Genomic DNA, 23723 nt, shown 5'->3' on the forward strand with positions numbered 1-23723 from the left:
GGTTATTGCGGGGATTGAAGGCGATCGTCATGCAGGTAACCCAGAGGCGTGCTGCACAATGCATGCAGGGCTGTGGGGCAACAGAGGAGGAAGTGTTGATGTCAGCGTGGCATCTAGGGGAGGGTGCATGGAACGGAGGGAGGGAGGGAGAGGTTAGAACTGGCACTGGCAAAACGACAGTTGAGTGGAGGCTGGGAGCAAGGAGGTGTTTCCTGGGACTGGGGGCGGAGACCTGGCAGCTATAGGCTCCGCCAGGACTCAAGCTCATTGAACTTCTGCAGGCACCGACAGACTTCAGTACTCCCGCTGTGACCATCACCTGTGGCCCTACCTGCCAGCACTTGCAGCGAGTACCTGCAGCCGGCACCTGCATCGGGCCCCAGCAATGGCGGACCAGGCGCCCTTCGACACGGATATCAACACCCTGACCCGCTTCGTCATGGAGGAGGGCAGAAAGGCTGGGGGCACTGGCGAAATGACCCAGCTGCTGAACTCGCTCTGCACCGCGGTCAAAGCCATCTCTTCCGCGGTGCGCAAGGCGGGCATCGCACAGCTGTGAGTTAGGCCTCTGGAGGCTGTGTCTGGTCTGTTAGAGCTCCTGACTTCTCTGACCCCCTTGCTGATAGTCAGTGTGACTATTTGAAGCCTGAGATTCCTGTCTCTTGCCCTGCTGCACACAAGCCTTCATTCTCCTTCCTCCATGTGATGGAGCAGGCCCCCTAGGAGGGCTGTCTTCCAAGTGCACAAGGTGCTCTAGCCCTCTTCTGGTCTCAACTCTTCCTTGTAGCTCCTTCCAGTCTCATGGTAAAAGTGGGCGACTTACCAGCTGCCCACCTCGACCTCAGACAGAAAGTGCTATCATGGGCACTTTCCTCTGCTTTCCGTTTAACCCGTTACTCTCTTTGAGCTCCAAGATAAGTTTCTAATCCCATATCATCCTTGACCTAGACTAGTCCCGTTAAGAGTACCCGCCACCTGGCAGTCTGGGAAAAAGCAGATGCCCACAGTGCCCTGGGTGCTCCTCTTTCCGGGGCTAGCTGTAGAGGCTCACCTCATGGGGCAACAAAACCTATTTACATTGATGCCATGAGCAGATCTTGCCCAATTAGTGAAAAGTTCAAAGACAGGGCAGAAGTAGTAGATTGCTTTCGATGGAGCCAAGGAATCAGTCTCCTTCTTCGGAACCATTTGGGGACCTTGCTATTCAGACCCTCCTTCAGGGTCAGTTGGGGAAGGTCTGAGATTCTGCCTTTCCAAAAAGTTTCCTTGTGGTGGGTGCTTTATTATTAGTATTATTTTATTGTTCTAGAATCTACTATATACAGACCAGACTGACCTTGATCCCACAGTGATCTGCCTACCTCTGCCACCTGAGTGCTGGGATTAAAGGTGTGCATCACCCCACCTGCACGGTGGGTGATTTTAATGCTTTGGTCTATATTTCATATTGTAGGCAGTAGGAACTGAAGGGACATGGAGTCTCAGAGACACCTTCCTATAAACTACACAGCTTTTTCTCTTTTCTCTCTTTTTTTCTTCTTTCTTTTTTTTCTTTGCTCTGGTTTGAGCACATGTTTGGTATTTAGCTGGACCGGATACCACTGAACGGAACCGGACTTTTCAAATTATCTGTATACTTCCTCATGATTTTCTCATGCCTATGAACAATGCAGAAACTATGTGAGGTTTGTAGCTAAGTTGAACATATAATTCTTTGAAAAGCATTTTTAAATTCTCCAACAATGTGACATGGGTTGTTTGTTTCTTTATGCGTTTATTTCTTAGAACCTCTGTTTCTACTGTGTGGCTTGATTGACATAAATCTTAAGAAGGAAACACCTGGTCACATATACTTTTGGGTACTAAGCAGGTCTAGGTCTTGTTAGAGAAACCTAGGAACAGATATGTTAGAGGCGAGGACTCCTTCACTGTTTTGTTTCTGGCCCTAAGGAGTCTTTCAGCAAGCACTCAGATAAAGTCCCACCTCAAATGAAATTTGCAGCACACAGATTTAACTCTCTGAGGATCTGAGGGCTCTGTAAGAGACAGAAGTTGGCATTGTTTATATTATTTTCAAAATAAACCAGTACTGGTCACAATCCCAGAGAGACTTAGAAACCCTGATTCTGCTATGGGATCTCCCAGTTTTTAACTAACCTGAGATAATGGGAGTGGGGTTTGGTAGAAAGTGCTAGTTTTGGCACAGAAGAGAATGTGTATTCATAGTCTAGATGGTCAAGACACCAGTTTTGAAAATACTATTGCAGATTCCTTAAAGAGTTGTACCCATTGACAAAAACACCAAGCCATTCAAAATATACGAAGGAAAAAGAGACCCCCCATGTGCTAAATCCTTGGGGTACCCATTGCTAACTGGTGTCGACTATTTTCTCAGATACTTGTTTGTGCTCAAGTAGATGTCTATATGAACATGCATTTATACATTCCTATGTAGCTGGCCAACGAAATGGGACTGTATTTATCGTGTTTATCTTTACTTAAGTAATGAACATTTTCAACCATCAGGGTGTGACATCCTCGGCCTTCTTTAAAACTGCTGCAAGGTGTTTCACTGAGCAGACACCTCCTGAGTAATAGAGCCATTCTGCATTTTGTGGCATTTAACTCCACTACTCTGGCTGTTACAATGGCAGACTAGGTGTTAATGATGGTTACACGAATAGCTGACGGGAAGAAGCTGAATTCTTGCAGGACAGGAAGCATGTGACTGTTCACAGTGTGGCATGCAGTCAGACCACTAGCAACCGGATAGGATCTCGACAGGCCTCCAAATTATGTTCACTGGGGCTTTGAAGTGTTGAATGAAGAGCCAGTGTGCCTTCAAAGAGCTTATTAGTGAGGCCAATTGGCCTGAGAAGAGCGTGCACCCAGAAGGATGGGACGGTTGCAGTTCCTGCAAGAGCCTCATCAGAACCGGTCTCAAAAGCTCAGCCTGATGTCTCACAGGGAATCAGCGGAGTTATAATTATGGATCATGCTGCTACCCTGTCTCAGTCAACCTTGAGGTCACCATTGTTGTCATCTCCCTTGCTCCTAATGATGCAATATCCTGAGGCAGCATCTCACATAGCCCAGGTCAGGTCGTGAGCAAGGGAAGGCTAGAAGTAGGGAGTTGGAGGAGAAGGCATGGGAAATGGGTGGGGAAGATGGAGTGATCAGAGGTATAGTAGCAGAGAAGGAAGGGGAAGGACCTGGCAAAGGTGAAGAGAGGACTGGATTTGAAAGGCATTGAGAGGTGTTCTCGAAGAACTGGTTCTAGCAAATGGGAGTAGAATCTTGATACCAAACAGGAAAGCAATACAAAACTCCAAAGGGAAATACAAGGAGGCGTTGACTTCTAGAGGCTGGGGAGCAGTGAGTGAATGTGGACTTTGAAAGCCTTGCCTTAGGCTATTGTAGAACATACAGACAGTCTCAGGGCATCCAAGTCACTGAACTCAGCACCTTGGTCCCAAGAATGCCACGACTGGGTTTAGAAGAGTAGGGGCATGGCTGAACCAAAAAGCCCATCTCAGAGAGAAAGAGCTGGGCTTAGATTCCTGGGCTGACATTTAATTAACGTGGTGATATGGATGGGTGGTGAAGCATGTGTGAGCCTCAGTTTCCCCTCTTGTCAGATAGGGACAACCACTCTTGAACCTCTGAGTACTGTGTGAAGATGAAGGAGTTTGTTAGTTACATGTGGATTCATCCCTGCTTTCCTGAAGTAAACTATTTTCTTCTGTAAACTATTTTCTTTGTGCTTTGTCTTCCTTCTGTTTTGCAGCTGCCCACATACATACCAGCTGGAATATATTCCAGGCCACAACATAGGGAATTGTGTGTGTGTGTGTGTGTGTGTGTGTGTATGTGTGTAGGTCAGAGCTAAACCTTTGCTGCTGTTCTCAAAGGGTATCTGCCTTGTTTGTTGAGACGGGGTTTCTCATTTTCCTGCAGTTCACTTGCTGGCTAGAATAGGCAGGCTGGTTGGGGAGCTTCTGGGATCTGCCTTTCTCTGCCTTCGCAGCATTGAAATTACAATCACGTGCTACCATGCTCTGTTTTTAAAACACAGGTTCCAGGGATTGAGTTCAGAAATGATGGTTGCATGGCAAACACACTAACTGAGGTGTCTCTCCAGCTGTTTCTTTTTCATATATGAGCTCTTTCTTATTTGATGAAGGGAACCAATACAGAGATCCAGTTTTAAGTTTGGCGTGGTGGGCTGGTCACTGCATGCTGACACCTGTCTTTACATTTGCAGAATTCATGGCACAAAACTGCTCAGAACAGTATCAGATTCGCTTTCGGTTCTTGGCTTCTCTGCACCGTATAACTTGTGTGCATTGAAAATCTCATTCCAGGGCACACTCAGAATGGGCCTCATACCCTGACATCTGCCCATCTGCACCCTGCATGAACAAAAGCCAGGGCTGGGTTCTGTGACCCTGAAAAGAGCTGGATTGGCACCTCTTCCATGTATTTCTTAACTAACCCTTGGATTTTCCCCCCTGGGTGAATGGTTGGTCATTTACCAGAGGATCAATCAATAACAGAGTGGAGATGGGGTTTCCTGGGACTTCAATGATAAGACTTAAATCATAGACTTAAGTAATAACCTCCCTCCCCTTGCCCTTGGTTAGATGTTCTGAAAATATTATGGACCTCCAGCATGCTGCCAAAGGGGCTGCTGCTCAGAGCTCTGGTGTCGACACTGGAGGAAGGGAAATAGCCTGTCAGTCAGGAAGTCAAGGATGTCATACAGGGCTTGTTAAACACATAGTGGTTCCTGGTTTCAGTCCTGCTGTTCAAGGCTAAGGCTGGCGCCTCAGTGGAAAGTGTTTATCTAGCATGGAGGTGTGGCGGGGGTGAGGTGATCAGAAGTTCAAGGTCATCATGGTATACATAGGCTACCTGAAAACTCCCCTTCCCCCCAAATGCACCCAGCTTCTGGCTCTGACAGACCTGGGATCCTCTCTGCTGTGGTGGGAGAAGCTGCTTTTTGCAGCAGTTGGTGGAGAGAATATTGCAGGGAGTAAGAGATGAGTGCTCAGCCCCGAACCTAGAAGCTGTATTTATTCTCCTACCACCAAGGCTCCTGGAAAATCTCGGGAGAGGAGGCAGGAAGAATGTAAGAGCCGGAGGATGGGGAGGAGTGCTGCGAAGAGCTGTCTTCTAGACAGCTTGGCTATAGTGAACCCACAGCAGCTGTGGTCCCCTGCACAAGACCTACAAAAGCCCAGAGTAGATCTCTGGCCCCGCCCCTCACTGAGGATCTATCAGCAATGGATATTTGCCAGGGGAGACTCATTCTGTTTGGAGAATGTGGGGCTATAGAATTCCCATGATCTAGTGGATGACCCCACACCCATGCTCACATGGGTAGAACACTAACTCGGCTTAGAGGATGTAAAAACAAAGACTTGAAATCAGAAGGAGCGTTTTAAGGGCTGTGGGGAGAGCCAGTAGGTGTTGATATGGTGATCTTTCATTATATTGCATGTATGAGAGTCTCAAAAATAAAGAGAAAAATCAAAAAGCAGAGCTACTGAAGACCTTGCTTCTTCTTCTGTGAACATCTTAAATCTGCCTATAAAACACCAGAGTCTTCATGGCCAAGGAACAGCTCCTGCTGTGCTAGAAACCATATGCAAACTTTGTATAAAATACTAATACTTAATATAAATTTCTGAAGGTTTAAACATATTGAACAAATTAACCCACCCTCTAAGGAATCCCATGTTCTATTAATGAAAATAGTTTATACTTTCAAACTTTTAGTTTGATAGTAAAAGTAAAAGATGAGATATACAAAGTATTTCCTAAGGCCAGTGATAGCCCATGGGCTTCAGAGAGGGAACGCTGTGTCTCTGAAGGCTAAGTCTTGGCTTTTCTAACTCCATCTGCTTGATCTGAAGGATCAGCTAATTTGAAGAGAACTGAAGTGAAATGCCATAGGACCTCAAAGGAGCTAGTTTTTCCCTTCATGCCACATATTGTGATGACAATCCTATGTTGGCCATCTTCTTAGAAGCTGTCTGAGAAGTGGTTTGGAGCTGGTCCCCCACCTACCCAGCGACAAACGGTTTAGAGCTGGTCTCTCCCCACCCAGCACAAATCATTCACTCAGCGGATGCCTCTGGGAATGTTAAGACCAGTCTTGCCTGTCATTTTACAGACACATCTGTAGACCAGGTGTGTCACACTCCCTGTTTCCGGCTAAGTTTATCAGGAGAGCACAGCCAGGGAGTTTGAATGGGTTGACAAGGATCACATACTTGGTAGGAAGAACATACAGAATTTGAATTCAGGTCTTTGTGCCACAGACTTCTTGCTAAGACCTCACTTTGCATCTCAGCACAGATGGATTAATGTTGACAGAACTTGGGGTAGGATGATAATACTTCTTTTTTTTTTTTTAGATCTGCCTCCATTCCTATTTTTTCTTTTATTTATTTATTTTTTTATTCTTTAGAAAAGGAGAAAACAAAACAAAACAAAAAAAAAAACAAGTTTCCACCTCCTCCCAGCCTCCCATTTCCCTCCCCCTCCTCCCACCCTACGCCCCCTCCTTCCAACCTTCTCCCCCTCCCCCCACTCCTTTCCCCCCTCCCTCTCCAGTCCAAAGAGCAGTCAGGGTTTTCTGCCCTATGGTAAGACCTAGGACCTCCCCCCTCCGTCCATATCTAGGAAGGTGAACATCCAAACTGGTTAGGCTCCCACAAAGCCATCACATTACGTAGGATCAAACCCCCGTGCCATTGTCCTTTGCGTCTCATCAGCCCTCATTGTTTGCCATGTTCAGAGGGTCCAGTTTTATCCCATGCTTTTTCAGTCACAGTCCAGCTGGTCCTGGTGAGCTCTCAATAGATCAGCTCCACTGTCTCAGTGGGTGGGTGCATCCCTCATGGTCCCGACTTCTTTGTTCATGTTCTCCCTCCTTCTGCTCCTCATTGGGACCTTGGGAGCTCAGTCCAGTGCTCCAGTGTGGGTCTCTGTCTCTATCTCCATCCATCACCAGATGAAGGTTCTATGATGATATGCAAGATAATCGTCAGTATTGCTCTAGGGTAGGGTCATTTCAGGTTCCCTATCCTCAACTGCCCAAGGAACTAACTGGGGACCTCGGCTTGGGCACCTGGGAGACCCTCTAGGGTCAGGTCTCTTGCCAACCCTAAAGTGGCTCCCTTAACTAAGAATTGTGGTTCCGTGCTCCCCTGTCCAACCTTCCTTTATCCCAATCCTCCTGTTTTCCCAAGGCCCAACCTCCTTCTCTTCTAACTTTTCTCTCCCCATCTCCCCTTACCCCCATCCCACCCCACCCCCAAGATCCCAATTTTCTCCCCGGCAATTTTGTCTACTTCCCTTAGCCAAGAGGATAACTATATGTTTTTCCTTGGGTTCCCCTTCTTATTTAGCTTCTTTAGATTCACCTATTGTAGACTCCGTGACCCTTATTTATGGCTAGAAACCAATTATGAGTGAGTACATCCCATGTTCATCTTTTTCGGTCTGGGATACCTCACTCACGGTAGTGTTTTCTATTTCCATCCATTTGCATGCAAAATTCGAGAAGTCATTGTTTTTTACCGCAGCGTAGTACTCTAATGTGTAGATATTCCATACTTTCTTCATACATTCTTCCATTGAAGGGCATCTAGGTTGTTTCCAGGTTCTGGCTATTACAAATAATACTGCTATGAACATAGTTGAACAAATGCTTTTGTCATATGATAGGGCATCTCTTGGGTATATTCCCAAGAGTGGTATTGCTGGGTCCAGGGGTAGGTTGATCCCGAATTTCCTGAGAAACCGAAACACTGTTTGCCTACATACACACAGGCGTTATTTGGAGCTTTTGGCCTTTATCAACTCATTCTCCACCATCTCCACGCACGATGAAGCTGATTGTCTGTACTCCCATGCTATAGAAGAGCCAGAGGCCAGAGGTATGAAGTGACTTGCACAGGGCTGTTAAGTATGTAGTAGAGCTGGGACTGGAATCCTGGTGATTTAGAGTTCTGGCCTGTGGCTTTGACTGTCACCTCCTGTGTTTTTCTGACAAGCTGGTGGGAGGGAAAAGCCACTATCCCTGCCTGCACAAGTTTGTGAAGGAAGTACACCTTGGTTTTTTTTATTTGTTGTGTGTGGGGAGGAGTGCAGTGAGGGATGTCACTGGCTAGAGCAATGGTGTGTGAGGTGGAGAAGGACAGAGGCCTGGCTGTGAGGCAAAGGTGCCCAGCTACAATCCATACATTGCTCTGACCACTGTGGTAGCATCATTGCCCGGCAAATGGAAAGCCATTCTCCTGAGCCCAGTGTCTACCTTCAAGTCACAGTGCTGTGTTTCCTTGGAGGTGACTTAGTACCTGGGCTTGACAGGGAAAGCCCTCACACTCCATGTCCTTGAGAGGTTTCTGGAAAGGACCATCCTTCTAGAAGAGGCAGGCCCACACTGGGGGCAAAGAAGAGCTCTGAAGGAAGATGGAGGAGCAGGGTCACCCAGTGGCCACCACCTCAGTGCAGGGATAGGGCTGGTCTCCATACTGCTCAACCCTGTCGAGTGTTGTCTGGCCCACAGGACTCTCATTAAGGACAGGCCTCTGTGACCCCTGACTTCCTGAATGCTGGCTTCTCTGTGACCCCAGGGTCAAGCCCTCTCAAGCAAGGGCACACTATGGACCTGACTTACCAAGTCACCTCTGCCGATAGCACTGAAAACTTCCATAGCACAGGGAAAGAAGTGTGATGCCAGGCCTCATGGTATTTATGGTTTGGTCAAATGTTGAGAAAAATGCTCAGAATGCTCAGAAAAATCAGCTGAGTGGGCCGGGGCCTCTCGTGACTGCATCTCTTAAATTTCCTGGATCCAAGCATTATGGGAGAAAGACCTCAAAAGTTTTAAAAAAATGTACTCTTTGGATATTTACACAGCAGGAAGCCCCTTTCTTCTGGAGATGCTTATACCTTTGCTTTGCAATCATTGCTGACAGGTTCAGAGGTCTTCTGGGATTTGGGGTGTCTTCTCTTTCTTAAAAAAAAAAAAAACCACAACAAAAAAAGAAACAACGAAAACAAAGCAAAACAACAGAACACTAAATTCCACGCAGCTGGAAGACAGGCACCGAGTGCTTTCCCGACCATCCAGATGAATTAGCCACCCCGTTACCTGACTTCTGCTCCTCTCTGACTGTTACACTCATTTGGGAACAGCCGTTCTTGCTTGTTTTTCCTCACTAAGCTCCCTGAGGCCAGGAGCCTGTTCAGCACTGCAGCCCCAGCACAGTAGATCCCCAGAGAGTCATTTGTAGATTTGATGAAGGCATGCGTAGGCTTTTCAGTAAACAGGAGTAGGTGGGACCGGGGTCCATTCTCCTCACAAGCTGTGGTTTGCTAAGATCTGCGTTTCAAGGGGTCTTGTGCTGGGAACCCAGTCTCCAGTATGCTCCTGGTGTTGAGAGGTGATGGGGCCCTTTAAGAGGTGGGACCCAGTGGGAGGTGGCATGCTGGCCTCACCCCCCTCTCCTCCCCCTGCTTCTTGTCTCCCCTGTGACCTCTCCTTCATCCAGGTATTGTAGCCAGGGGTGTCATCCTCCAATGAGGTGACCCAGGCTAAAGGCTTGTTGTCAAAGTTGGGGCTATGCTTGTACCTTCTGTCTCCCTCATCGAAGCAGCTCTGTGTTGCTTCAGGTTCTTCATCACAGTTGTGACAAACTAGGAGGCAATGTCTGTCTGCAGGGCCCCAACCCTCTGCCTGGGGCTCTCATTTCCTCTGCCCCACGTCTCAGACTCCCCAGGCTAGTTCCCATCAGTCTGTATTCCCTATTTTCTAGTTAGATGATGACAGTGACTTAGTGGATGATGACATCATCTAGTGACGATGGCAGTGGCTGATGCTAACAAATGAGCCAACCAGGCTTTTTGCTTGGTGCCAAGACTGTGCTGAGCTCTTTGTGTGGTTTTTCCAATGGCGGCCCTATGTGGGAGATACCATTCCTTCTGTGCACATGCAAGGCGAGAGGGAGGTTGGAAACCAGGGACTCACAGAGCTGAGGCTGGTCTGCACAGGGGACTGTGCATCCTACATGCCTGGGTCCTCACCTGTCAGTACTGCCCCCCTTCTGAATCAATGGTGGCTATCATGGTGGCAACCTCAAGCGAGAGGGAGGAAAGCTGCCACCATGGTGCTAGGGAAGGAGAAGCTCCCGGGATGGTGATCCTACCGAGTATCGAGATACACTCTTCCACCAGAGTGGACTTCACAGTGAATTTCAGAAAGAGACAGTGTGCAGAAACCCAAAGGCAGGCATAGGCTGCCAGTCTACCTGCTTCTAGGTCTCAGTGAAAAAGGAGTGGCAGGCAGAAGAGAAGAGGTGGAGGGCCGGAGGGCAGGATACTGATCTCCAGGCTAGAAGGGAGTGACCATGACTGTGGCTGACTCGGGCAAATGAGTCAAGCAGACCTTTTGCTTGGCTGTTTCTAGACTGGGCTATGCTGTCCTCAGCTGTGCAGAAGCAAGTTAAGTTTCAAGGGAAAACTAAGTTTTCAACAGTTGAAGCAAGGGCCTGGAGCTGTAGCCCAGCTGGTCGAGTACCTGAGTAGCATGCACAAGGCTCTGGTTTGGATCCTTAGCTCCTAAGGTTTGGGTGTGGAGGTGGAAGCAGGAAGATCAGATGTTCAAGGTCATCTTCTGTTCTTAGAGAATTCGCGGCCTGCTGGGCTACTTGAGATCTTGTCTTAAAGAGAAAGGGACAGTTGAAGCAAGCAGTCGCTGAAGCGGTGACAACCAGTTCCCAGGAAATGCCAACGACATCTCAGGGTGTCATTGTGCCACTGTGCCCCTACCCCCTTCCAGCTCCCCGGCTAAACCCTCACATCCACTCCCGCTGTTCTTGGCCTCCTTCCTGTGTCTTTCATCAGCCTGCCTTCCCCTCATCCAAACAAAACCAGGCTTCATTCTGGATGAGCCCCTTGGATTCTGGGAATTCTGCAGTGATTGACTTGGAGGTAGCTCACAAGGAGAGTAGGAGCTCAGGCTTCTCAGCCCCTCCCTTCTGGAGGTCCGACTCTAAACAGAAGCTGAGGATCATAAGAACAGACCTTGCTGGGGGTTAGAGGGAACAGCTCGCTGCCATGCACTCTGCCTGCCTGTGGGTCTGAAGTCCATAGGTGTTGGCAGTCCATCTTTCTCCTCCCCCAAACAGCGTGAGACTCCTTGTCTTTCAGGATGATTTCTGTCACAAGCCAAAGCATCCCCTGGGTTAGCCCATACACCAGGCTCACTCCAACCCGGGCTTTTTGGCTTTTTTTTTTTTTTTTTTAACTTCTACATGTGCATTAAACTTCTGCAGGTGGGGATAAACATTGCTTCCCGCACAAAACAGACAGCAAAAAAAAAAAAAATCACCCCTTATTATGTATAAAGCACAGACACCGTAAGAAACACACTGTGTGAAAACAGGGCAGTGCTCTGTTCATGGGGGAGGGGAGGATTGTTTTAAAAGGTTTAGGAGGGTCGCGGTAAAGATTGGGAAACATGAATCTGACCAGGGACACATGGGATCTCAGAACTGGAACTGGGTCTTGGGAGCAGTGTCCCTACCCCTTCTGCCAAGCCTTCCAGACAAGGAGACCCCGACATGTCTGTTTTCCTTCTTCCAGATCCACTCACTTAGACTTGCTCTCAGTGGGGGTTCTGGTGGCCTTGGCTTATTTTCTGTGGTTTTCTTCCCTCTAGCTTTGGCATCGCTGGCTCAACCAATGTGACGGGGGATCAGGTGAAGAAACTGGATGTCCTTTCCAATGACCTGGTTATCAATATGCTGAAGTCGTCCTTCACTACCTGTGTTCTTGTGTCTGAAGAGGATAAACATGCTATCATAATAGAGCCCGAGAAGAGGGTGGGTCCGTGTCTGCATGCTGAAGGCTTGCATGTAGCCATTTTCCTCTCGGACTGCGTGCAAGATTCTATCTGCTTCTCCAAGTTAGATTTTTAGGGATTACCCAGGCTCCCTCAGTTTGGTTTTCCTGCCCTCCCAAACCTCTGAACTCTGTCCCAAAGGCTCCATTGATCCTGTTCTTCCCACTTCTCCACGTGTCTCCCCATTCCCGAGTGGTCACTACTGTGTTTAGGTGTCTTCAAAGCCTGGCTTGGGCTAACTGCCTCTTCAATGCGGCCAGTTCCCAGACCTCAGGCACTGGGATTCCCTGGAGGTCGGATTGCTTTGTGCGGGCAGAGAACAAGAGATAGCCTGTGTGACCCAGTGTCTAGCTCCAGTCTGGCATGCTGTAAGGCTCAGTGACAAACAGCTGGGGGAGGGTTGGAGCAACCGCTGGGGAAATGTCCAACATTGCAGAGAGGCTCAGGGATTTGAACACGAGACGTTACAGGAAAGGGTTTATCCAGCTCTTATAAGACACTGGCAGCCAATAACACAAACCCGAGACTAGAAGCAGTTACACTGTCTGTCTTTCCCTGATGAAAGTGTGCTGGGGCCGTGGACGAGTAGCCCTGGGAAAGACAACCAGAAGCTGATTAAATGTTCAGCTGTGTTGACCTTAGTAAGGGGCAGGAACCAGCCAGGAGCCATGCGCTCCGCAGCAATGGGCTCCACAGTGATGCGCTCCACTGCCCTTCTAACACATTGCTGCATGCCACACAAGTCCTGATCTTTCTGGCAGTCTTGGCCACTTCTCCAGCACTCCCACTCCTGCTGCGACAGGCCATCACAGCGACTGCAGTCTCATTTTCCTGCATCCATGGCCATGAACAGTTAAGGGCAAGCAGTCAAGGATTCCCTTAGATCTGGGGAGGAACAGTAAACACCCACCTCCACATGCACACACACACACACACACACACACACACACACACACACACACCTAAAGACTCTAACTGGAGATGGAAAATGAGTTGGTAAACTGGCTCCCCTGAAAATTTTCTCCAATTTGTTGTATTTAAAAAAAGAACTTAAGAGTATAAATGTTCAAAGACTGGACTGCCTGCTTGGAGTCACGGATAGAGCTTGGAAGACCCTGTTTGGGGAGCTTGAGAGCTGGGGCTGGCCAGCCCAAGTGTGCACTGATGCTTTGTCCACCACCATCCAGGGCCACTTCTCTCCAGAGTCATATCAGGGGTGTTGTTGAGAAATCTGTGCACCACCTTTCCATGTACTGCCTCCCACGCTGAGTGACAAATGTCTTACAGACTTAAGTGCTAAGGAGCTCGTCCCTTCCCTTGAGGCATTATTTCTGTGCCTTACAAGTAAAGAGAAACAAATGAGTATTTTTTGTTTTTCTTTCTTCCTTCGGCTGCCAGGACACTCTCAAACCAAAATCATGATTCTGCTATATCAGTGATGTAGTAAGTTATGATTTAATTATTTGCATTCTATCCCTTCTATACTTTCTATTTTAAATGTTTTCTCTGCCTGAGATTTGCCTGTCTGTCTATTCTTCCATCTTCTGACAGAATATCACAAACAAATAAGATCATATATCTCACCTTGTCCTTGAGAGTTCATTCAATGTATACTTACCTTGTTTGCATTTTGTTTTCTTTGCCCAGGGCAAATACGTTGTCTGTTTTGATCCTCTTGATGGCTCATCCAACATTGACTGCCTCGTGTCCATCGGAACCATTTTTGGCATTTACAGAAAGGTAAAGTATGGTGTCCAAAGCCCCTGGTTTTGATCAGAAAATGAATGCGGAGCATGGAGCTGTGGGGCTTGAATAGATTCAAGGTCTCATTGCCCTGCCCATTCTGTACAGAAGATCCACAAAACTGCTAAGGACAGTCATAACATGTGGGCGGAAAAAGAGACCACCTCACTCTTTCAGTTGCATCTCTCTCTTACAAAGAAACTGAGATTTAAAATCGACAAAAGACATGCAATGACGACCTCCCCAGACCAGCCCAACCTGCCTTCATCAGTTTCTTCTTTAAGCCATAAGCTTCTTAAAATGATCTTTTCATAAATTAAGAAAACAAAACCAAAAAAATATTTCCCATGAGACAATTCACCTCTCTCTAATCTTCCTCTAGAAATTGGCAGCATCCTTAAAAAAAATATTTGGTCCCCATAACTAAGAATGGAATTTTAAAAGGAATGGTTATTTGCCCTTGTGAGGGAAAGACCTTGGCAATAATCCCACCCATTCCTGCCTGACTTTTTCCTCCACCACCTCAAGTCTCCCAAATTGACAGTGTCCACTGTGTGCTCCCTATGGGGTGACATGGAATGATACAACCCAATGCCTGTCGCATTGGTGGCCTCAGTAGAAGAGAGGCAAGGCTCAGGCAGTGCTGGCTTTGCCCAGTGCCTTGCACTTGGCAGTCCCAGGCAGCTAGACGGCATGCACTGGACTTCTAGGGGAAAGGCGTTCATTGCTCTGAGTATTCGGGAGGAAATGTGATCAAGAAGGGTTGTTATTGGCCAGGCTAGGAACCTCTGGTCCAGAGATTCTCCTGAGTGTGTAAACATCTCAGTGAAGTGGCCAAGCTCCTCATTTTAAGGGCACAGAAGAGAACAAAGGTGTTGGGTGACATAGTTCAGGGAGGGACAGGAAGCTTGGTGCAGGGTATGGCGAATCTATGTGGAAGCCTCCTGGGTGGAGAAGCAGTTTCTGTAAAGGCTTAGGGCAAGGAAGGAGAGGTAGTTAGAGGCCTGTGTCCCATCTTTGTGCCTCTGGCTTCTAGGGAAGAAGGTTATTATTTTAAAATGACCCAAACAAGTAATCTATATGACAATGGTCATTCATTTTCCTTTAGTGACACATTGGCCAAATTTGCCATTTAGAGAAACCAACTAAAAAAAATCTTTTTTCTATTTCTCACCAACCGCTCAGCCTCTGCTGGCCTCCATTCCCTCTCTAGTTCTCTGAGGCCAGCTTTAAAACGTGCCTCTTACACTGGGCTGTGGGGGAGAAACGTCAGCAGCATCTGGCCTGTCCTCTAATGACCCCAGAGAGATGCCACAATCTCTATTTCTGAGAATTTCTTTGATGTGGGAGTAACTGACCACACTGCTCAGGGATAGTGTGTTCCAACTGACTGACGGACGCACAGAGAATCAATTTTCCCCTGAGATGCTCAGCCCTGCAGCCTTGTGCTAATTTGTTTAAATAAAGATGGAAAAAGCAGGTAAAGACACTGGTGCCCGTAATCAGGTTACATTAGCGGAGCTGGCGGGAAGGCGTGCTGTTTTTTGGAAGCGATAATGGAGGCACGAGGGAATATTAAATTAGGAAGATGTGAAGGGGATGTTGATTGGGAAAAAGGATCTTGATGCAGGAAGCTGGGGGTCTTTCAGGAAGGCTGTGGTAGTGATAGGATCAGAACACTACTGTTGTGAGACAGGAGGCAACCTTTGGGATGCTGCGTGCTGTCCCTAGAGGTTCTCAACCTGTGGGTCAAGACCCTTCCGAGAGGCACATATTGGATATCCTGCATAACATATATTTGCGTTAGGATTCCCAACAGTAGAAAAATTACGGTTATGAAGTAACAGTGAAAGTAATTCTACGGTTGGGGGTCCCCACAGCGTGAGGGGCTGTATTAAAGGGTCACAGCATAGGATGGTTGAGGAGCAAGCATTGCGAGATCCCTGCCATGCATCCTCTTGATGTTGAACTGGAAAAAAAGAACCACAAACCAAAATGAAAAGACATGTTTTCTCTTTTGCTTTAGAAAACTACTGATGAGCCTTCCGAGAAGGACGCTCTGCAGCCAGGTCGAGAACTGGTGGCCGCTGGCTATGCGCTCTATGGCAGTGCCACCATGTTGGTCCTCGCCATGGACTGTGGTGTCAACTGTTTCATGCTGGACCCGGTGAGACATCTCTTAGGTTGGGTGCTTAGCTGGTAGCTTTGAGCTTGTATGCAGTTTGTGTGTGTGTGTGTCCCAAATGCATGGTGCCTATGGAGGTCAGAGGAGGGTGTTGGATCCCCTGGAGCTGGAGCCACCAGTGGTTGTGAGCCATCCAGCATGGGTGCTGCAAACCCATCACTGCAAGAACAGCAGTGCCTAACCATCTTTCCAGCCACCTCCCCCCACCTTCTACAGACAACAACAAACCACACACACACACACAAGGCATGAAGCACAGCATGGTGCCCTCTGGAAGAGGCAGTTCACTCTTGAGAGGGCTGGGGGAGTGTGTGTGAGGTGTGGCAAACTGCCTTAAATCAGAGCCTGGGCTATCTTTGACCCTTAGCGCTACTGCACTTTCACCTCCCCGGGAGCACGGGCACTTAATAAAAAAACTAAGGCCAGAGCGGAGGGCGACAACAGAAGTCTAAAGTCTCTGCTTGAGGCCCCAGGGTAAATAGGGCAGGCCCAGAGCGAAGTTTAATCTGAGAGAAGGGTGCAGCTTCTGAGAGCACTGGCGTTTGCCGAGTCAGCCATCCGGATTTCCCAGTCGACCTGCCCGGCTCCTGGCGCCCTCTCTGCTGCTTTGGAGTTGGCAGACCCAAAGGGAAAAATACTCTGTCTCTTGATCGTGGACAGGCTAGTGGAAGGGTGGGTTTCTGGGTACCGGGGAGCCTCCCTCCCTCCTCAGATACAGTCGTTTGCTGCATCAGCGCGGCCGCTGGAATGTTCCCTTGCCGACTGCCTGCCAGGGCTCCTTTTCATTGAACACTTCTGCTTGCTTTCTTTGGCCTGATGGAGGCGAGGTTACTCCAGGGAGATACCAAGTGCCTCCTTCTTCCTTTCATCTCCCTTCTAGGGCACATTGATGGCCGAGGTCATTGCTAGGATAGCTACCCGTGGGTTTCCAGCAGGCTTCAGCTTTCAATGAGCTTTTACAGCTCCTGTCTCAAATGTGGGAGACTCTTCTTTACCCACTAGGGGCTAAGGCTGGGTACAAGATGGTTGCTTGGGGAGCTGGGCCGCCTGAGCTCGGCAGGCAGCTCTGGCTCCTCGCTGTGAGAGTTTCTTTTCTAGACATTTTAGGCGGAGATATTTATTTTGCTTTTCTGGCTCCACAAAAATATTCCTATAAACTGATTGCCCAAATTTTTGGAAATAAGAACCGAAAAGCACAAACGTAAAAAAGAAGAGATCCCTTGCAGCGATGAAGTGTGACTGTGGCTAATCCCTCCCCTCCCCACTCCCTCCTCCCCTCAACATTTCCTCCGTGAGCTCAGGAGTGGGTCTTATTCTCACAGTTACTGTTTTCTGTCTCACACACTTCCTCCCTCCCTGCGTCTGAATGGGTTTTCCTTTTTCATTCTTTGACAATTTCATATTTTCTCTCCTCATTCCCTCCCATTGAAACCTTTCTTCCTCTCCGATTTTCTTCCCTCCTCCCCTCCCTGAGAACCACTGAGTTTAAATAGGGAGGCTTGTATGGGCACGGACAAGGGCTATTTATAGGGGCATGAGCAACTTATCAATGACCACAACTGTGGGGGAAAGGCCGCCTTCTTCCTAGGAACCACCAATGACAACAGTCCTTCAGGGAGGGCGGGGCCTGATAAGCCCCTCCCTTAAACTCCCAATCCCCTTGCCTCAGCCTCTCTAGTATTGGGGTTTGAGCTGTGCCCTCCCAGGTCTGACCTTGTAAACTTTCTTGCTTGCTTTGTGGAAATCATTTGCATCCATAAACCCTGGCACTCTTCTACTCCCTCCGTCCCCTCACCACTGGAGCCTTTGGCTGCAGACACTGCTCCTGGGATGGGGTGTGGTCTCAGGCCAGGCTTTGTTCATGCCCCGGGGGAGCTTGCTGGTCATTTGTCTACCTTTCTCCCTCGTTTCAAAGGCCATTGGAGAATTCATTCTGGTGGACAAGAATGTGAAGATCAAGAAGAAAGGTAATATCTACAGCCTTAACGAGGGCTATGCCAAGGACTTTGACCCTGCCATCGCTGAGTACGTCCAAAGGAAAAAGTTCCCTCCAGTGAGTGAGTAGGCACGTGGGATTGCTGTGGCGTTGAGCTGGGGGAGGAGAGCCCTTGAGAGGGAAAGGGACACTTGGTCTTGAGAAGGGCCTGGACTTCGTCTGGTACTCTTGCTTTATGAGTAAATCTACTGATGGGAATTATCCTGGAGATGAAAGGAGAGAGAGGTGGAAACCATTGAACCTAGGTGCTGGGGCCAGAGTGTTTGCTCGGAGACACTGAAATCTGAGTATTATTTCCTTTTTATTTCCAAGCTTGCTCTGGACAATAAAGTCCACCAGATGAGCTCCTTTACAACAATAAAACATTTGTATTCTGGTGCCCTTGGTCCCCAAGCACCTCCCACATGAGGTCTGCACCTTCAGGCCTATGTCCCTGATGGATCTTGGTCTGTTGTACCAGGAAGGCCAGCATCAGGCAGAGGAGATGATTCAACGGGTAAATTTCTTGCTTCACAAGCATGGGGTCTGGAGATTGGTCTTCCAGGTCCAGCTTACAGGAGCCCTTCCTGTAACACCAGGGTAGTGGGGGCAGAGAAGGAAGCTTCTGAGGACGGCCAAATCAGACAGCTCTGGGGTTCATGGGAAAGATGGGACCTTAAAACATAAGGTGGAGAGTGATGGAGGAAAACACCAGACAGCAGCCTCTAGCTCCCTCATGTATGCTCCTATATGTGTATTCCCACAAACCCATGCACATGAGAACATGTACACACCTTTCTGCACGCCACCAAACACACACACACACACATGGTGGACAGTGACTGCTTTGGTGCCTCACTACAGAGGTTGCTAGTTAGTGAATATGAAGAAGAGAAATGGCTGATTGTTGAGGAGCTCTCTACGGGTGTTGGATTTTGCCTTACCATTGCTGCCCTTTTCTGAGGATGAAGCCCATATGTTAGCATGGCATCTCGGGGCCTCAAAGCTGGCCCCAGGCTTTCTCTCTAGCATGGTTCTCTCTCCTCTCCCAGGCACACTCCCTGTTCACATGCATGCCAGCAAGCCCTGTGACAATAGCACTTTTACGTCCATGCTGTCAAACCTTTGCTTGTACCAAGTCCTGTCCCACAAAACATGCCCAGTTCTTTAGCTTGACAAGGTCTTTGTCAACCTTCAAGTTAAATTTTTTGTATTGTCTGGAACCAACCACACTTCCTTGGGGCTAGTCTGGAATGCGAACTGTCAGGAGATATTCAGGAACTAAGTCCCCATTATTCCCTTCTTCTTCTATGGAATGAGATTGTCTTAAGCTTTACCAATACTATAAGGAGATACCATGACCGTGGCAACTCCTATAAAGAAAATATTTAATCGAGGCAGCTTGATTACAGTTCAGAGGTTCAGTCCATCATGCTGGAGAGTGTGCAGCCAGTGACACATTTCCAACAGAAGGTGTGGCCCAGATTAAAGGGGTGCCCTCCAGCCTCAAGATCTGGATTGAAACTGTGTGTCACCCAGCCTCCTCCCAACAAGGCCACACCTCCTAATAGTGCCACTCCCTATGAGTTTATAGGGGCCAAATACATTCAAACAACCACAGGCATTTTCATCTCATGTCCTGCTCAGCTCCAAGTGGGTGTTTTGTAAGACACTTGGGAAGTGACTGTGGAATGGGATAAGCATCAGAGACATGAAGGGGGCACCCTCTGTCTTCCACGGCTCTAATTCTTTGCTGCTCTTAACCTTATAGGATAATTCAGCTCCCTACGGTGCCCGGTATGTGGGGTCCATGGTAGCTGATGTTCACCGCACTCTGGTGTATGGAGGGATCTTTTTATACCCTGCCAACAAGAAGAGCCCCAATGGAAAAGTACGTACATGCCCAAGGAAGAGAGCAACAAGCAGCAGGTTTTGTTTCCAGCCTGGGGATTTGACGGCATTAGGTTGAAGGTCACGGAGCTGATGAAGTCCCCTGTGGTTGCTTAAATGTCTGTGACAGACTCTGGACTTGAGGCCAGGCCCAGACTGGATCAATGAAATGTGAAAATGTCTCACGAGGGCCTTCCCAAAGCTGTAGCAAAAGAGAATCAATGGAACTCCAGCAGGGGACTAAAAGCGCTCAGAGCTTCCAGGGGGTATGGGCTTGGCTTGCACAGAATGGGTTCCATTCATAGAGGGAAATGGAATAGTCCTGTCTCATTACCAAGACAGCAAATCAAATATGCTTTGCAGAGAGGGGTCTGCTTTGATGACTCCCAAGGGGCATAACATAGAAGGCACTAATGAGCTTGGCATTTGCTACTTAGAAAGTGATGTTGTTTGATGAGGGACAAGGCTGTGGGGAAACCAGGGCCCCCAGGGGAATTCTTCCCACTGACTCTATTGGCCTTGTTATGGCCAGCTCTCTAGTAAGTCACAGGGCTGGTGTGCCTTCTAATGCTGGCTTTGCTTCTTCATACAAGGTGACAAAATGCTTCCTTTTCAGATATTCTGTCCTCTCCCCCAGCTCTCGTTTTCTTGTAACAGTCTCACATGCGGGGAGGCTGTGTGAACTCCTGATCCTCCTCTGTCCACCTTCTAAATTTCTAAAGACTGGGTGGTGTGAATCACCGTGCAGGGTTTTACACAGTACTAAGGATCAAATCCAGGGCTTTGTGTATGTTACACAAGCGCTCTTAGCAACTGAGCTACATCCCCGGCACCTCTTAATATACGAAAGAAGAAGCAGGAGGAGCAGTGCCCTTAGGATGTCAGGAACAGAGATGGCGGGTCTGGTGGGTCTGCTCATGGCTCAGGGTGTCTGCTTCACTGAAAGCAGTTTTCTGTGTTCTTAGCACACCTGCTTTGCTCTGACAGCCTGGAAGTATCCAGTCAGCTTGCTTCATCACGCTTTCCTCAAGTGATCTACTTTCTTTTTCTTTGCCAGAAATGTGGAGGTGCCTCCCCGTTTTCAAGTCTGGCCCTGATTCCCATATGGAAACAGAGGCAGAAAATACTAGTGCAGTCTGTCTGCTCCACAGGCCAACTGCAAGAAAATGTGCCCAATAAAAAAAATTAATATTCAAAAGCAAATACCAAGATATACGGCAGACAAAGTCCCAAGCCTGGAGCATTAGGTGGCTTGAAAGAGCAATGCTCAGGGCTGCAGACAATAGTACACTGTTTGAAGGAGCCAGTCTGCCTTCCAGATGTCTGCAGTCAGACACCACTGTGGATTTAAAAAAAAAAAAAAAACGCCTTAAGAACAGACAGCGCTCCATCCAACACACACGGAATCACTCATTAAGTCCAGTCTCTGGCTGTAAAGAGTACTGCCAAAATGTCACTCTGTCCCAGATCCAGGTGGTCTGCCTCATGTTTGCATCAGGTGGTTGACTAGCTCTGGCTCCATGAATGGTTTTATTCAACCAAATCGTTAATGGTTCTGTCTCAGATGCATTGTGGGGCATGAGAGAACTTTCCTAACTTAGAAGGAGAGAGGGAGAGACAGGGGAGGGACCGAGGGAAGAAGAAAAGGAGAGAGAGAGAGAGAGAGAGACTCCGTTACCATGGAAACTTCCACCAACTCTGCAGAGCTTTACAATAGAACACCACCCCCCCCCCCCCCCCCCCCGAGATGGTAACACCTTCTGGCTGAAGACCTTGGTCTCTGGTCTTGTCTTCCAGCTGAGACTGCTGTATGAGTGTAACCCTATGGCTTTCGTAATGGAGAAGGCTGGAGGAATCGCCACCACGGGGAAGGAAGCTGTATTAGATATCATTCCCACTGATATCCACCAGAGGGCACCAGTCATCATGGGGTCCCCTGAAGACGTACAGGAGTTCCTGGAGATCTACAAGAAGCATGCAACCAAATGAAGGCTGACCTCGCCCTTGACCCCAAGCAGAGCCTTTTATCTGGACCTCAGGCAGCACTACCCCATTCTGACCGTGTAACAACAGACCTAGTGGTGTGGGTAGTTTCACAGTTCAGTGCTTTGAAATGCAGCTGCATGCTATAATGCCATTATAGCAGGTGATATGTATTTTGAGCAGGTGAAGGAGAAATAAACACATTCTTCCTTTATAATTTTTTTGTGCTTTGTATCAACAGAATATTAGGCAAATCATTTAATCTCCACCACAGCTGCACGAGCATAATGCTATGCTGGGTTCATTTTTATCCATGACGGAATGGAGGACTGAGGGTTAATGAAACCAGCTGAAGATCTCTAGCCTATGAGTGATAGATAGGGCTGGGGGATGAACGATGCATCCTGGTCACTAAACTGAGTTAACATCATTTCTTATATGCGCAGTCCTGTTCCATTCTGGCTGTTTTTGCCATCCTAGAAATTAGTGAGTGTCTAGCTTCTCCACCTCCTGCAGGTGTCTATAATCACCCAAGACAAAATGGCAGTCTATGTTACTATTCAGTGGTGCTTTTTATGCAAGAGTGGCTTTTACAACAAGACCGTCTAATCTCTAGGGAGGGTCTAATTGTCATAATGGAAATGATTGACCATAAGAACTAAATTTAAGGAAACAGACTGTGTGTCAAGCAGATATTTTTGCATCAGGAGCTTTCCTGAGAGGACCTGTCATAGCTGGTCCTGTGCAGATGGAGTGCAGTGAGAAATACACCTGCTTGGCACACAGTCTATTTTGCACATGGTTCATTCCTTTCTGGATCAGAAGTTCAAGATTGTGGAAAGTTATAGCAGGTGTTAGGAACATTCTACCCTGTGTGAGCTGTGTGTGTGTGTGTGTGTGTGTGTGTGTGTGTGTAAAATGTGCTTTTTCACTTGTGAATGCTACACCAATTCCATATTCTTCCAATAGAACTGTTGTTTCAATCATAAGTCTTGGATATGCTTTTGTTTGCTGACCTAATTGCCTGGTATCTTTTGATTGAGATGCGGGTTTATTTAATGGAATGCTTTTCAAGAATGCCTATTTGTATCCTGAGTACATCCAAATTTTTCTCTGTTTTTAGCCCTGAGCCAAGAACAGATCCAGAACAATAGCACAAACGCCAGTTCTCTTCTGATCATCTTTTGATTGAGCCCTGGAGGTTTTAGATGCTGTCTTTGGATAGACGAGTTGCTGGGACTCACTCACAGTCACATGAAAATGAATGAGATTTAGTGTAGTAATATGGGGCGGCAGGGCTGCGTCCCCCACACCCGGCCGCCCACATGGCTAGCTTATGCTCCGAAATAACAACACACAAACTGTATTCTTTTAATCACTGCTTGGCCCTTCTGCCCTAGCCCTTACTGGCTAATTCTGATATCCCGATCAACCCATCTCTAATAATCAGTGAGCACCGGTCTTACCGGGAAGATTCTAGCCTAGTCCATCCTGGGTCGAGCTTCATGGCGTGTGTCTGCCTGGGAGCTGGGAGTATGGCATCTCCCTGAGGCGTCTGCTCCCGAGAGCAGAGCGGTGGAGTCTCTGACCTCACTTCCTCTTCCTCCCAGAGTCCTGTTCTGTTTACTCCTCCCACCTATCCTCTAACCAATAAAATGGGCCAGGGCAGTGCCTTTATTAGCCAATGACCTTCCTCCATCATTTCCCCTTTTTTGGTTTAAACAAAAACAAAGGCTTAAACATAGCAAAATTACATATAACAAAACAGTTATCAAGTAAAAGTTACAATAATCTTTATCATAACTAAGGAAAACTATAACTATAACTAACTATTCTTAACTCCATCAAAGACTCCAGAAAGATATATTACCTAAGTAAACAAGAACTAAGAAACTTAGTTCTAGAAATGACAAAGACATCTCGCTGCCTGGACAGTCACCCAAAGTTCTTTTGTACCGTTGGGGCATCCATCTTCAGCCTTCAGGCCCATGGTATCCAGCAGACATTTCCATAAAGCAGGAAAATTC

At 47.8% G+C, this 23723-nt stretch overlaps 1 protein-coding gene across 1 annotated transcript; it reads left to right on the plus strand.

The window, feature by feature from the left end:
* Window positions 1-260: 260 nt before the first annotated feature.
* On the plus strand, window positions 261-21910 carry LOC121453372 (fructose-1,6-bisphosphatase 1). Its single transcript, XM_041660107.1, has 7 exons — window positions 261-555; window positions 11738-11900; window positions 13568-13660; window positions 15690-15830; window positions 17764-17901; window positions 19595-19714; window positions 21511-21910. Exons 1-7 carry the CDS (start codon window positions 386-388, stop codon window positions 21700-21702), a joined length of 1017 nt encoding a protein of 338 aa, XP_041516041.1. The 5' UTR covers window positions 261-385; the 3' UTR covers window positions 21703-21910.
* The last annotated feature ends 1813 nt before the right edge of the window (window positions 21911-23723 follow it).

The sequence above is a fragment of the Microtus oregoni genome, unplaced genomic scaffold (assembly GCF_018167655.1).
Source record: "Microtus oregoni isolate MIOR12 unplaced genomic scaffold, Mior012 000011F_ref0000422, whole genome shotgun sequence".
NCBI classification, from domain to species: domain Eukaryota; kingdom Metazoa; phylum Chordata; class Mammalia; order Rodentia; family Cricetidae; genus Microtus; species Microtus oregoni.

Bases quoted from the DNA above. Each gene is read 5' to 3' on its own strand.
- LOC121453372 (XM_041660107.1), top strand. From the start codon at position 386: ATGGCGGACCAGGCGCCCTTCGACACGGATATCAACACCCTGACCCGC. The intron at 13,661-15,689 runs GTAAAGTATGGT...CTTTTGCTTTAG, and splicing joins TTTTTGGCATTTACAGAAAG to AAAACTACTGATGAGCCTTC. The intron at 17,902-19,594 runs GTGAGTGAGTAG...TTAACCTTATAG, and splicing joins AAAGGAAAAAGTTCCCTCCA to GATAATTCAGCTCCCTACGG.